Raw genomic sequence first — 15,614 nt, 5'->3', positions numbered from 1 at the left:
TAGGCGTGAGCCGCTGCGCCCAGCTTAAGAGGCTGTTTTATGGTCATTGAGTCCAGCGCCAGGGCGGCCTCTTTCCTGGAAGTGTGTGCTCTGCCTGTTTTCCGGAATGGGGAAGCGGGGGCCATGTGAGGGGCCACCTGGCAGGCTGTCTCCGCGACGACAGCAGCCCCAAGGTCACTGTGTCGGGTGCCGTTGCCAGGGGCGTACGTGCAGGTGCATGTGTGTAAAGTCTGAGTGTGTGATGGTGTGCACACGTGTGCATGTGTGTGGGGTACCACAGTGTGAAAACCGGGCCAGGAGGAAGCATGACCTATGACCTGGCTGTCCAGACTCACAGGGGATCCCCACAGCCAGCCTCAGAGAATGTTCCACAAATGATAAGTGCCTCGGGGAAGTGCTTACCCTCCCCAAACCCTCCTCCCCATCCCCTCTGCACTGTGACCCCTTGAGAGCTTTTATAAAGCGTGAGCCGTGACACCAGGGCTCACCGGGGACCACAGCACCTACATCCAACCAAACCTGCCCAGACCCAGGGACCATGCTGCCCCAGGACTGGGGTGACCAGAGGGACAAGCAGAGGCCTGAGCTGCAGGCCAGTGCCCCCAGCACCTGGTCACTCTGCACCACGGGGCCAGCCCACGGCCCTTCTCCACCTCTGGCTCGTCCACGGGGCCGGCCCACGGCCCTTCTCCACCTCTGGCTCGTCCTTGGCACGTGAAGGGGCTTCTGCCGAGGAGACCTTCGGGTTGAAGATCACTTGTCACTTGCCACAGACCGGTCCTTGTGAGCGCTTCCCACCCTTAAGGGTGTGCTTGTGTCTCTGGAAGGGGGTTGTTTGCAGCAAGAAGGTCGCTCAGCTCCCACTCACTCCAGCCAGCAGCCTTCTGGGCCTGGCCTCCACCCTCCTGGTTTCCAGCACAGCCAGGCTCACAGAGCCAGGGCTGGGGTCACAGCAGTGCCTCCCGCTACCTGCCTGCAAGTTGGCCCCAGTTGACAGGAGCAGGGCCCCTGGGAGGGAGGCTGAGCCCCTCTCACATTTGAGGTGCCCAAACTCAGGGAAGAGGCGGCCTGGCTCCACTCATCACTCCTGGGCTGTTAGCAACGTGGATGGGTCCCTGGCAGGGGCAGGTTAATAGGTCATGAGCTGCCTGTCTCAGTCTCCCTGCTGTTTTTTTAATTGTGGGAAAATACACATAACGTTTATCATTTTAAGCATCGTGGAGTTATAGTGTCACTTCAGTAGCACTTAGTGCACTCATAATGCAACGCCCCGCCCCCCACCAGCTCGCTCCCACACGTGCTCATCACCCCGAAAGGAAACCCCACTCCCACTGCCACTCACTCCTCCACCCCCAGCCCCCAGTCTGCCCCTCCCCATCTCCTCACTCCTCCACCCCCAACCCCCAGTCTGCCCCCTCCCCATCTCTTCACTCCTCCACCCCCAGCCCCCAGTCTGCCCTTCCCCATCTCCTCACTCCTCCACCCCCAGCCCCCAGTCTGCCCCTCCCCATCTCCTCACTCCTCCACCCCCAGCCCCCAGTCTGCCCCTCCCCATCTCCTCACTCCTCCACCCCCAGCCCCCAGTCTGCCCCTCCCCCATCTCCTCACTCCTCCACCCCCAGCCCCCAGTCTGCCCCTCCCCCATCTCCTCGCTCCTCCACCCCCAGCCCCCAGTCTGCCCCTCCTCCTGCATCTCTGTGAACTTGCCTGTTCCGGACACCGTGGATGAAGTTGACAGGGCCACGTGTGGCCCTCGCGTCTGGCTTTGTCAGCTCGGGGCCTTCGTGGCTCCCCGCACTGGAGCCTAGTGGGGAGCCTCCTTCCCCATGGCTGAGCTGCACTGCACCGTGCAGAAAGACCACGTTTTGTGTGTCCGTTGATGGACGCGTGGGTTGTTGCCCCCATTGTTGTTATGGTGGACCATGCAGCTGTGGGCATGGGTAGCTTTTGCGTGGACGATGCAGCTGTGGGTACTGGTGACTTTTGCGTGGATGATGCAGCTGTGGGTATTGGTAGCTTTTGCGTGGACCATGCAGCTCTGGGTATTGGTAGCTTTTGCGTGGACCATGCAGCTCTGGGTATTGGTAGCTTTTGCGTGGACCATGCAGCTCTGGGTATTGGTAGCTTTTGCGTGGACCATGCAGCTGTGGGTATTGGTAGTTTTTGCGTGGACCACGCAGCTGTGGGTATTGGTAGTTTTTGCGTGGATGATGCAGATGTGGGTATTGGTGACTTTTGCATGGATGATGCAGATGTGGGTATTGGTAGTTTTTGCATGGACCATGCAGATGTGGGTACCGGTAGCTTTTGCGTGGACCATGCAGCTGTGGGTATTGGTAGCTTTTGCGTGGACCATGCAGCTCTGGGTATTGGTAGCTTTTGCGTGGACCATGCAGCTCTGGGTATTGGTAGCTTTTGCGTGGACCATGCAGCTCTGGGTATTGGTAGTTTTTGCGTGGACCACGCAGCTGTGGGTATTGGTAGTTTTTGCATGGATGATGCAGATGTGGGTATTGGTGACTTTTGCTTGGATGATGCAGATGTGGGTATTGGTAGCTTTTGCGTGGACCATGCAGCTATGGGTATTGGTAGCTTTTGCGTGGACGAATGTCTTCATTTCTCTTGGTTGGATTCCTAGGAGTAGAATCCCTGGCTCACCTGGTAACTCTGGGTTTAATTGTCCACGGGGTTTCAAGGGATAAATTATCAAGAAAAGCCACTGTCCTGGTGGGCAGGGGGCTTGGCCTTGCTGTCACCGGGTCCTCCCGCAGGCCCGTGGGAGCAGCCCTCGCCATGCCTCTCACAGGCGATGGTGTGCTGGCCCCGGTGATGGATGCCGTTGCCTGAGGTCACAGGCTGGTTCAGGGACGCCCTGGGTTGTTTGCACAGCGGCAGCCAGACTGCCTGCAAGCTGCTGTCCTGTTTGATTCCACAAACAGTTATGGGATCTCTCCAGCACCTGCTCTCTGACCTCGTGACTTGTGCCAGATTCTGTACCTGGTTTCTTTGCTTCTACCCCTGCCCCCCATCCTAGGTCTATTTTGCACTTGGCAGCCAGATGGAACCCATTAAAGGCCAGTCACAGCTCTCCAGGAACGGAGCCGAGGTCCTCGTGGGGCCTCCAAGACCACACAAACTCCCCTCCCTTCCACCACCCACTCTGCTCCACCTTGCTGCTGGCCCACCGTGCCTGGCTGCAGTTCAGGGCCTTTGCGCTGCTGGCCCCAGTGCCTGGAATGCTCCCCCCGACGCCTGCGTGGCTCCCAGCTGCCCTCCTTCAGGCCTTGCTCAGATGGCACCTTTTCAGTGGCCGTCCAGTCACCCACCCGTGCCTCTCCCAACCACCACACCTCCCAGCCTCGGTCTTGTACGTTTGCTGGGTCTTGTATGTTTGCTGGGTCTTGTATGTTTGCTGGGTCTTGTATGTTTGCTGGGTCTCGTACGTTTGCCCCCCCACCCCCGGCCTCGGCCGTGGGTCTCGTACGTTTGCACAGTATTCCTGGGCTCCCGTCCGAGGTCAACTCCGTGGGGCAGGACTTTTGCCTGTCTGCACCTGCACCTGACACACGAGGCACTCAGTACACAGGCACCCTGTCTTGCCTGAGGGACGGTCCCCATACCCCACCTGGCGGGTGACAGCGCCCGGGGTCGCCAGCTACTTCAGGGACGCCCTCGCTGGGTGCTGGAAGAGGGTTGTTTGCACAGCGGCTGGGCTGCCTGCAAGCTGCCGTCGTATTTGATTCCACAAACAAATACATCCCCTGTGTCTGCTTTCCAACCCTGGGGCTTGATCATGAGTCTCGCCTGTGTGGGGGCAGCTGGACGTGTGGCCACAGAGGCAGCTTGGAGTGACCTGGCGTTGTGACTCCCTCACAGACCGGGCCCGCTCCACCTGGTCATCGGCCCCCAAGGCCAGGTAGTAGGGGAGCGTCCTCTAAACCACAGGATCCCAGAAACGCCCCCAACAAGGACAGCTGTGCCACACGCCGGGCAAGAAGCTGTCCCGGGCCCCAGTGCTGCTGAACAAACCACCCCAAACTCAGAGGCGTGAGGCAACCCTGGCGGTGCTCAGAGACCCTCGGGCCAGGAGTCGGAACAGAGCCCCGTGGGACAGTGATGGCCCCGTGGTGGCCAGGGTGTCGGCCAGGTGGCCTTCCCTGCTGGGGTTCAAAGGCTCGGCTTGGGGGTGCCAGGGGCTCGGTCAGCAGCGGTGGGTGCCGGGAGCCGCTGCCTGTGGACGGAGGCCTCCATGAGGCCCTCCCTGCGGCTCCCACTTCAGAGGACGCCCCACACTGGGCAGGGTTGCCCGTGTCAGCATCTGCGGCTTTTCAGAGCTGACCGCAGCGTGTCACGAGGCGCCTTTCCATCGTGGGCCGTGCAGCCCAGCAGGAGGGGACCGGATCCCACCTCCTGAGGGAGCAGGTGGGAAGTCTGGCTGACCTGTCTTCGGGTCAGTGTTGGCTCCCAGGTGTCCGCATGGGCGGACGGCCAGCTGGGCCTCCGGGGCCTGGGGAGGAGGAGGCGGAAGGGGGATCATCCCAGGCAGTGCTGGCTTCCCCGGCTCCCTCTGTGACAGCTGAACCCCCCTACAGCTGCCGCCTAGCCCCAGAGCAGCCCGGAGATTATCACCTGCAGGCTGCATGCCAGGCTGGTACCTGGCTGGTGTGGCCCCCGTGGCCAGGGTCGCTGTCTCCCTGGATGCCCAGCTCTGACCTCATGAGGGGTTGCAGGGAGGTCCCTGGAGGAGAACAGGTGGACCCACCTCTTCCCCAGCCCCTCTTCCACCCCGGCAGGATTCAGACACCCAGAAAACAGGCTGGGTGTGGGGTCAGGATCTGGCTCGAGGAGGATCTGGTGCCCCCAGTTTCCAGCTGCCTCTCCCCACAGATGGGGCCCAGCGGCCTCACCTCAGCGGGGGCATCAGTGCTGCCTGGGGAAGTCCATGCACCCGAGGGCAGGGCGGGACCCGGCTTGTCACGTCGACCTGGCCTTCACGCTGACATCTCTGAGCCACGCCTCCATCTGACCCAACTCGTTAGGCGGTGCCTGTTCATTCCCTCAACAAATAGTGATTGGTGCCTGCTGTATGCCCGGGGCTGCTGCTCCGTCTGGGAGAGACAGAGTGAAGGAAGGGAGCAGCGATGGTGTTTGGTGCCTGCTGTACGCCCGGGGCTGCTGCTCTGTCTGGGAGAGACAGAGTGAAGGAAGGGAGCAGCGATGATGTTGCCCCACCAAGGGCCGTGGGGGTTGACACTGGCTTCTCTGGTAAAGGGACGTGGAACTTAGCTGCGGGAGGAGGGAAGGACCACGCGTGCCAGGCCCGAGGCAGGAGTGTGCCGCCACCTCCAGGACCAGTGAGGAGCCTTGTCTCAGAGAAAGGAAACCAGGGCAGGGAGGCAGCGGGGGCCGGACGGGGCTGCCCTGCTGCTGCAAGGACCTCGCTGTGAGGTGGGGCACAAGGGACAGGCACGGAAGGCGTTGTGAGCTCCTGGGAGCCCACGGTGCACCGAGGCCCCAGCCCAATCCAGAGGAGGAATTCTCAGCAACCCCCACTGTGAACACCTCCGTCCCGTCTTACAGCCGAGGAAACTGAGGCTCAGCAGGCCCCACCCTGGCATGCACGGGACCATGGCCAGCTTGTCCCTTGGGAAGATCCTGCCCTCGGGCCTCCCTGCAGCCATGCAGTGGGGGCAGCGCTCACCCACGCTGTCCTGACACAAAGCTCGTTGGCTGACCCAGGGCCACCTGGTGTGACGCACGACAAACCTCTGTGTCACAGCCCTGAGACTCCGGCCTGGTGACCGGCCCCGAGCAGGAGAGATAGAAAGAGAGATCACTCAGCCTTGACCCCTGAAAACCACAGCACAGCGCTGAGCAGACACCGACATTTCGGAGACGAGGCTGGGACAGACGCCCCCCAGCCCATAGCACGCCAGGTCCCTCGGAGCGCTTGGGGGGCCTTCAGTGGTGGATTGAGGAGGTTTGTCCAGCTGGACATTGGAGGAGGAATTTGTCACACCTTTTAGGTGCTGGAACTCCCTGCACGGAACCCAGATTCACTCCTCGCCTCTGGGAACAAGGTTAGGCTCTTGGAGACGGCAGCCCGGCCCCAGAAGCCAGTTGTACCCCCGGCTGCGGCTCTGCTCTGCCCTCCTGGGAATTCGCTCACTGGCCCCGTCACAGTGGGATTCACCCCCTTTCACAGGTGGGGAACGTGAGACCGCCCAGCGCCCACCAAGTGCTCCCTGCACAATTCACGGGGGCCTCCCCCGTCTCACGGAGCTGACCTTCCAGGGGGCAGAAGAGATGGTGCCAGTTCGAGGCTGCGGCCTGTGGGATACAGGACAGCCATGTCTTTCTAGTCCTGGTCCTTCTCAGCCTCTCTTTTAAAAATCATCGTAAAAACGTTCACATGGTGTCTGGCGTAGAGAGGATGGCACCGACTCCGCAGTGCCACCCATGTCCTTGGTGACTGGGGCTCCCTATGCCGCAGCCTGGAAAAGCCCGTCGCCAGGGAGCAGGGGCAGCTCTGAGCCCCTGGGAAAGCACATTGCCATCTCCACACACGCAGGGGCTCCCATCGGGCAGTCGGGCAGACAGTGAAGGCTGAGGGACGGCCCCTGAAGAAACTAGAAGCCTCCGGTTACCCTGGTGCCCTGGAGGGAGAAGCAGCATTCAGAGCCATCCAGGTGGCCTCAGGCAGGCCTGGAGCCTCTCTGAGCCTGTGTCTGCCACTGCAAAGTGACCGCTTGTCCCGCCTGCCACCCTCAGAGTCATCCTCCTGCTGGGATGAGAGCAGTGCGGGGCACTCGGAGCAGGTCCCTGGCTGCCTGGCACAGGAAGGGCCTCCCTCCCCTGCAGAATATTCCCTGGGGGCTGTTTTGACTCAGCAGCACCACCCCCTGGCCCCCTGCAGATCTCCTGGAAGCTGCATGAGAGCGCCTGGTGGATGAGTCAGGGTACTCGGAAGGCACCGCTCAGGAGGGAGCAGCAGAGCAGGCCCCTCGTGGGTCTCCCCCGAGCAGCTGCCACCACGGCTGCGGCTGCACTGTGCCCGAGCCCGGCCCATCTGCCTGCCTGGCACCTTCCCAAGGCCGGGGGCTGGGAGAGGACCAATCGGGGCAGGGCTGGAACCCGGCCTTCTGCCCACTGCGGACATGGCCTGCTGCCCCAGGGTCAGGGAGCTCGGTGTCCAGGACGAGGCCGTTGCTGTGTGACTCCGGGCGGGTCCCTGTCTCTCCGTTGCTTCCCCCTTGGGCTGGTGCAGAGCTGAGACCCCTCGCAGACACAGCAAGCCCTGGGCTTGGCCGCGGTGACCGGTGGCTTGTAATTTCTTCAGGGCCGTCCCTCAGTTTTCACTGTCTGCACCCACACATGGTGGCGGGGAGTGTGGCTCTGTGGCCTTGGTGGAGAGAGCACTCAGTGAGGTGGGAGGCAGTGGCAGCGGCCTCCATCAGCCCGAAGCTGTGGGCAGGACTCGCCTTCACAGCCCCTGATTGGGTCTAAATTCAACAGGTGGTTTCCTGCACCTGCTTGGCCCCCAGTGCCTGGCTGTCCCCGCCGCGTCCGGCCAGCTGGGGCAATGGGTGAGACCATCCGCATCTGGGCAGCAGAGGCTGTCTGACGAGAGTGACCTCGTGCTCCCGGCCATGGGGCTCTGCCTCTGGGAGCCACAAGGCTTGTCCTGTGCTGCCTTGCAGGGGCCACTCCCTGCTTCCAGCTGCTTCGAGGCCCCACGACACAGCACCGAGAGCTGCCCTGGTGGCCCCCGCAGCCACCACTGGGCCCTCCGCCCGCTCTTCTCCCCCTGGCCTGTGTCTGCCCGTTGCTGGACCCGTCTCCAAGGCCATCCCAGCCATCGCCCCCGAGAGCCTCGTTCACCACCTTCCCGGACCCCGGGTCCCTCTCCTTTTGTCTCAGGAGAGTCTAGCCTCCCTGTGGTCGGCGGCCCCAGGGAGGCAGGGCCAGGGCAGAGCTTGTGCAGGGCGACTGGGGCGGTCCTGAAGGCACGCAGTGTGCCCCACGTCAGCACAGCCATTGCAGCTCCCAGGGAATAGCAAGGAAGGCGGGGCCCAGAGAGGGCAGATCTTCACTAAGGCTCACTGGGACTCAGCCCAGCAGGTGTAGCCCCTCCAGAGTAGACATGACCACCACCTGCCCCGCCCCCACCGCAGGGGTCCTTGCTTTAGCCCAGCAGGCGCGGCCCTCCCACCCTGGCTCCTTGCTTTAGCCCTGGCTGGGTTGCTGTGACCTTGCCTGACCATGCCCCCACCTCCACCCGGGGTCTTTGCTGTAACCATGGCTGGGTCGCTGTGCACCCTTGCCGGGCTGTGCACCCTCAGCATGAGATCCCAGGGTCTTCGTGGTCCTTGCACTGTGGTGATCTATGCTCCAAAGTCTTGGCCAGTGAGCCTGGCCTCTCACCTTTGACTGGGCTCCTCCCCCGGCCCCACCTTTGAGAGAGGACGGTCCTTGGGGGTGGGTTCGGCATTCTGGTCTTTCCCAGAGCCTCCCCAACCTAGACGGTGCCGGCGTCCAGCCCAGGAGCCCAGAGCCCGAGTTCCAAAGCCGACCTCCATGTCGGAGCCTTCCCACCCTGACAGCAGGAGCGACATGTGTGAGCCGGGTTGCGGAGGATGCGCAGCTTGGCCTCCCTCCCCGAGCTGTGCTGCGCGCCAGGACTGGGCTGTGCAGAGCCTGCAGCCCCTTCACAACGCAGCTGCTCCCCAGCTGCCCCCTCACGGCTCAGTTGCTCCCCAGCTCACACAGCAGGAAGTGCATTTGTTGCTGAAATTGTCTCAAAGGCCCCAAACAAACAGCCCTTCTGGTGGCAGTGGATGTGGCGGGTAACATGGGCGGCCAAAGGTCTGAGAGGCCCCCACTCAGCTTGAGGTCTCTGTGCAAGTCCCTGGCAGCTCAGGAAACCTCAAGGCAACTAGCAGGAGCTCAGCCTGGTGGCCTGCCTGGAAAAGGAGGCAGGCAGGGGGCAGTGGGCGGAAGCGCCGAATCCTCACCTCCTCTGTGCGATGAGGAGGGGGTGCAGGTCCCCCCCGTTTCACAGGGAGAACGCTGCAGCCCAGCAAGGCCAGGGGACTCGCCCACACCAGTGGACGCTGACTTCAAACCCCAAAGCTGTGCTCCCAGCTCGCCAACCTGCTGTGCCATCTCAGCACATCACAAACTCCCCCGCGTCTCTCCCTCCACATTTGGCAAATTGGGGAGATGTGGGGTATTTGGAGGGACCTGGTGGGAGCAGGCAGCTGGGGTGCGCTAGGTGAGGGCGCTGGGGGCCTGTAAAGAGCCGTGTAGAGCTGGTCGGGTTCCAGCTCTGTCCGTCCGCTGTGCACCTTGAGCAGTTCCTTCCACTCTGGGCCTTTGCTGCCCTATCTGTACGGTGGGAAGAGTGAGAGGTTTATGTTTTCATCGTGATTATATAACAGAACAGCCTCCTGGGTGGGGGTGCTGCCAAGGTTAAATGAGTTAGTATTTTGTTGGCCATGTGAAACCACGCAGGGGCAAAGCCTGTGCCACGGGAACAGTGGTGTCACTGTCTGCGAGGTCGGGATGGGATTCCAGGAAGGGGCCGTCCGCCACCCTCCGACGGCTGCAAGCTGGGACCCGGCCTGTAGGAGGGATTTGCCCAGGAACAGGCGTGGGTTGGCCGCTGTCCCGGGCATTGGTGCATTCTTGACCCCACCCTCGGGAAGGCCTCAAGCATAGCCCTGGCGTGGGGTAGGAGAGGCAGACTGCTTGCAGAATGTCTGCCCTGGGCATCAGCATGGCCAGGCCCTGGGACTCAGGTCCTGCCTCCTCTGTGCTGCAAAGGGCAGACAGGATCTAATGCTCCAGGCCCATACAGCCCCTTCCCACTGCGCCCACGCTGGTGCCCGGGGCAGACATGGTGAGTGCACCGAAGCACTTGGCCCCCTCAATCCTGCTAAGGCAGCAGCAGCCTTCCCGGGGAGGACCCTAGGCCCTGCTGCTGGACAGGACTTTTACTCTGGCTAGACCGGCTCTGAGAGCCCAGCCAGGTCTGGCCAACTCCGCATCCTTAGACTGCAGAAACCTAGGGTGAGAACAGGGTCAGTTTCTGTGGGGGCTGCTTTCCAGGGAGGCATGGGGTACCCTCTTGGGTGAAGACCCTCAGATGCCCTTAGACCGGAAGCACCCCCACCCAAAGTGTGGCGCAGGCCAGCCTCAGCCGTTGAACCCAGCTCCCGGGATGTCCTGGCCACGACACGTTTGGTGGCATCGACACCAGCCCTGAAATCAGAGTCCTGGGCTCACGGCTCACCCTGGCCTGTCCCAGTGATTTAACCCTGGACAGGCAGTTGCTTGTGTGGGCCTCAGCTTTGACATGTGTGAACTGGGAGTCAAAATGCGCCGCACAGAGAGGTCTGGGTGAGACGGGGTGAGGCGTCCCCATTCCCCAGGTAGACATTTAATGAAGCAAGCGAACGAGAAACTGTGTCATTACCACGAAGGCTATGGCGCATATGGGGGGCGTCCCAGGTGCCCCCGAGGAAGCAACTTCAAATAAGGGAGCTGCAGCCACAAGTCCCCCGGCACCGCGGATGTACGGCTCAGGAAATGGCAGCTGACAGGATCCTAATTCCCAGGGGCCCTGTTTAGGGTGACTCTTATCCTCCTACCACCCCAGCCTTAAGGCAGAGCTTCCTGGACAAAATCCAGGCCTCCCCCCAACCACCCCTCCCTCCCTCCCTCCCCCAGCAAAATGTGTCCCAAGAAGTGAGCAGGGGGCTGCAGACAGAGAGGGAGGGCAGGAGAGGGGCAGGGGCTGGACCCCACCCAGGGAGATCCCGGGAAGAGGGGCCCACTCGCCGCCCTGGATCGGGAAATCCCGGCTGGCCGCGTGCCACCACCTCCCTGCCACCCCATCCGTCACCAGCCAGACACATTTCCGATCCTGCCAAGCTGGGGTGGGGCGGCGTGGCACGGAGGATCGGCTCGGCTTCCCTGCTCCCCCCGCCCATCCTTTCTGCTGCCTGCGTGTAATTAACAGAGTAATTAAAAACAGGATGAGTTAATTGGTATTCATTTATGTGGCAGATGTTTTTAATTGAGGCAGGAAACAATTTACCTGTTTACATCAACAATGGCAGAGGCAGGCTTGTAAAACACATTTTTAAAAATATTTTCCTCCCCCTTCCTAGAAAGAATTGAAATCACTTGGTCTCCCTTGCCCCAGGCCTCCGCCCTGTGAGAGCCGGGCAGGCCTTGCCTGGGGGAAGGCCCAGGGTGGGGGCGGAGCAGGGAGATTCCGCCAAGAGGAAACATCTGTTTAAAAGGTTTGCCTCCAGAGCAGCCTGTTTTCTTTAAATTCAGAGAAAGGATGTGTTGTTCCAGGTTGTGGAGACACCCGTCCCGCTGCTCTCCAAGATGCCTCCCCAGTGAGTCTGGCCATGCTGTTTAATGTAGCCCCCTGGCGAGGGGCTTGGCCTCCAGGAGGGCGGGAGGCAGCCTCAGGTGGGCCTGGCTGGAGGAAGACCACCCAGCTGGGGCTGGCAAGCAGGCAGGGCAGGGAGGGGCTGGGGACCCAGTCCTCCTGGCAGAATCCAGGAGCAGGCACAGGTGTGGCTGCCCCACGGGGAGGCAGAGGCCGCCCTTGTCCACCTGCACTTTTGGTGCCTTTGGCATTGCGTGGTGGGGCCTCCTGCCACTCCGTCACCATGCACCACCTGTGGCCGTTGGAGTTTAAATTAATTAAGATGAAATATTCCTGGCCAGGGGTGGTGGCTTCCGCCTGTAATCCCAGCACTTTGAGAAGCCGAGGTGGGCGGATCACTTGAGGTCAGGAGTTCGAGACCAGCCTGGCCAACATGGTGAAACCCAGTCTCTACTTAAAAAAAAAAAAAAAAAAAAAAATTGGCCGGGTATGGTGGTGGGCACCTGTAACCTCAGCTACTCTGGAGGCTGAGGCACAAGAATCACTTGAACCTGAGAGGCAGAGGTTGCAGTGAGGCGAGATCATGCCTCTGCACTTCAGCCTGGGTGACGGAGCGAGACTCCATCTCAAAAAAAGAAGATAAAATGTAAAATTCAGTTCTCCCCTCATAGGGCTTCCTTTCAAGTACTTGGCAGCCAGGTGGGGCTCCGGCGACTGTCAGTGCATGGGCCTAGAACATTCCACTGTCGCACAAGCTTCACTGGTCAGCTGACTTGCGTATCCCTGGTGTGGGAGGACGGCAGGCCTGGGGCGCACACTGCCTGACCCTTTCACTATCTGGGGAAGGAGGGAGGCAGGAACGCCCACCCCAGGGAGTGGGTTGAATCCTTGAGCAGAGTGCTCAGGAAGCTGCTGGTTTACAGACTGGCACTAATTGAGCACTTGCTGTATGCCTGCACTTGTAAATCGCTTTATTTCTCATCAATTCTCATGCTGCTTCCCAAGGTAACTCTCCAGGGAAACATTATCATTGGCCCCTTTGTGCAGATGAGGGAACCGAGGCCCAGGAATTGCAGTGTGGGGCGGGGTCTGACGTGGCCTCCAGACCTGCATTGAAACAGTGTCCACGGATTACGTGGAGCAACGCTGACTTTCCAACAGTTCCTCTTATAGGCACCATCCTTGTCTTTCTTTTTAGAGTAAACATGCACCAGACTGCACGTGCTCAGAAGTAACTGGGGTCCCGCCCGGGGACTCCGCGGAGAGGCTGCTCTCGGTGGGAGGGAACACCCGCGCTTGCCCTGCACCATGCGTGTAGTTTGGAGAATTCGAGGAGTGGGTTTTGCCCTTGTGATCATGGCCATGGGCACTGAGCTTCTTACCCATAAGGCTGAGTGAATACCGCGCAGTGGGGACAGCGCCTGAGGCCACGCTGATGTTAGGAATGTTTATTTAGAAATAGAATGCTTGTTCCCTGGTGCTGCAAAGAAATAGCACTTGAATGTAAATTTAATTCTCTCAGCAAGGCCATATTTACTTTCTGCAGAAAGGGTACACTCGCCAGCAGTTTTGCCACGAGAGTACACCGAATGAAGGAGACCAGGGTCATTTATAACCTGACGCTGTGTCCGGTTTTTTTATACCTACTGCTGTGTCCGGTTTCCATTGGCTGGAACGGGACCTCACATTCTGTATTTGTCCCAACTGGCTGACAACTTAGAACTTTTTAAAAGAGGCAAAGGCAGAGGAGAACAAGGGAAGGAGGAAGAAATGTGTGGAGTGCTGAGAAAGGTCAAAACACCTTCAAATAAGGAAGAGGAGCAGGCCGTGACCTAATGCTTGCTTCGACCAGTATAAGCCAGGGCAGATATTTAGGCTAAACTGTGGGAGCTGAGAACATAAAGTACATTGATTTCTTTATTAAGGCTAGCAGATATTGAAGAATGTTAGTACAGGTCTTTGAATAAATGTTGCTTTTAAGAGAAGTTACTGTTTATTCGTAATTAGACGGGGAGGAAAGTGTCTTTGAAGGGGAACCTCTACTTTTTTATACTGATAACCCGGCGAGCCTGCAGCTCCGACCTCTCTCAGCACCAACCCTGGAGGCCGTGTGGCCGCAAGGTTCTCGGCACCCCCTGCTGTGGGAGGCCGGGCTGGGCCATGTGGGTGACCTGCCATGGAACTTCTGGGACATTTCAAAAGTTCTTAGGGCAAGAAGACAGAATGTTCTGGGCTGGGGGCTCTGGCCTGGGCATAGCTCTGCTCAGCCCTGCCTCCTGGAGGCATTGGAGGCCACCCAGCCTCCTGTGTGGGGCTCACAACATAAAACCAGCAACAGCCACAAATTTTGAGGAGGTTGGTGGGCCGCACGCTTGGAGCTCAAGGCCTGTGCCAGTAGCCGTGTGGGCTCTGGAGGGGTGGGAGCCCCACCCTGTCCAGGAGGTGAGAGTGGCGAAGGCATCCCCACGGCTGTGGGCTGGGACCTCGTCGTGATGCAGCTGGTCCCAGGGGCAGCCACAGCCCACACTGCGAAGGCAGGGGGATCAGGGCCCCTTCTGATGCCAGGGCAAGAGGACAGGGCCCAGGCCATGGTGGGGTCTTCTCCCAGGCCTCCCTTCACCCCCGGCCTGCAGGGATCAGGGAGGGCCCAGGTTGGTGCCTCAATGTCAAAAAACTGAGAAGCAAAAGGCCATTTGTGCACGTGTTTGCATTTGGGTGGGGGTGAGAGAGAAAAGCCACAGGCATCCCCGGCCCAGGGTCCTGGGGTCCCAGGGGCTTCCTGCAGTCAGCACCAGGGAGGCCACGCTGTCTCTCCTCCGCACCCACTCTCTCCTCCGCACCCGCGCTCTCCTCCACACCCACTCTCTCCTTCGCACCCACACTCTCCTCCGCACCCACACTCTGGTCCGCACCCACCCTGTCGTCCACACCCACCCTCTCCTCCGCACCCACACTCTCCTCCGTACCCACTCTGTCCTCCACACCCACACTCTCGTCCGCACCCACTCTGTCGTCCGCACCCACCCTGTCGTCCACACCCACCCTCTCCTCCGCACCCACGCTCTCCTCCGCACCCGTGCTCTCCTCCGCACCCACGCTCTCCTCCGCACCCGCAGTCTCCTCCGCACCCGCGCTCTTCTCCGCACCCGCGCTCTCCTCCGCACCCACACTCTGGTCCGCACCCACCCTGTCGTCCACACCCACCCTCTCCTCCGCACCCACCCTCTCCTCCGTACCCACTCTCTCCTCCACACCCACTCTCTCATCCCCACCCACTCTGTCGTCCGCACCCACCCTGTCGTCCACACCCACCCTCTCCTCCGCACCCGCGCTCTCCTCCGCACCCGCGCTCTCCTGCACACCCACAGTCTCCTCCGCACCCGCGCTCTCCTCCGCACCCGCGCTCTCCTCCGCACCCGCTCTCTCCTCCGCACCCACACTCTCCTCCGCACCCACACTCTGGTCCGCACCCACCCTGTCGTCCACACCCACCCTGTCCTCCGCACCCACACTCTCCTCCGTACCCACTCTCTCCTCCACACCCACACTCTCATCCGCACCCACACTCTCCTCCGCACCCGCGCTCTCCTCCGCACCCGCGCTCTCCTCCGCACCCACTCTCTCCTCCGCACCCACACTCTCCTCCGCACCCACACTCTGGTCCGCACCCACCGTGTCGTCCACACCCACCCTGTCCTCCGCACCCACACTCTCCTCCGCACCCGCACTCTCCTCCGCACCCGCAGTCTCCTCCACACCCGCACTCTCCTCCGCACCCGCAGTCTCCTCCGCACCCACGCTCTCCTCCGCACCCACTCTCTCCTCCGCACCCACACTCTCCTCCGCACCCACACTCTGGTCCGCACCCACCCTGTCGTCCACACCCACCCTGTCCTCCGCACCCACACTCTCCTCTGTACCCACTCTCTCCTCCACACCCACACTCTCATCCGCACCCACACTCTGGTCCGCACCCACCCTGTCGTCCACACCCACCCTCTCGTCTGCACCCACACTCTCCTCCGCACCCACACTCTCCTCCGCACCCGCACTCTCCTCCGCACCCACAGTCTCCTCCGCACCCGCGCTCTCCTCCGCACCCGCGCTCTCCTCCGCACCCACTCTCTCCTCCGCACCCACACTCTCCTCCGCACCCACACTCTGGTCCGCACCCACCGTGTCGTCCACACCCACCCTGTCCTCCGCA

At 61.1% G+C, this 15,614-nt stretch overlaps 2 protein-coding genes across 5 annotated transcripts in view; one reads left to right on the top strand and one right to left on the bottom strand.

Annotated features, from left to right (window-relative positions):
* Positions 1-15,614, top strand: part of CBFA2T3 (CBFA2/RUNX1 partner transcriptional co-repressor 3) — a 104,567-nt gene that overhangs the window by 43,980 nt on the left and 44,973 nt on the right. The window lies entirely within an intron of this gene.
* On the bottom strand, positions 1,739-2,392 carry LOC107968710 (uncharacterized). The gene has a single exon (XM_054669606.1). It carries the CDS (start codon positions 2,390-2,392, stop codon positions 1,805-1,807), a length of 588 nt encoding a protein of 195 aa, XP_054525581.1. The 3' UTR covers positions 1,739-1,804.

Source organism: Pan troglodytes, chromosome 18 (genome assembly GCF_028858775.2).
Source record: "Pan troglodytes isolate AG18354 chromosome 18, NHGRI_mPanTro3-v2.0_pri, whole genome shotgun sequence".
Classification (NCBI taxonomy): Eukaryota; Metazoa; Chordata; class Mammalia; order Primates; family Hominidae; genus Pan; species Pan troglodytes.
Note: the sequence above shows the minus strand (reverse complement) of the source record. Positions and strands in the feature narration are given on the sequence as shown.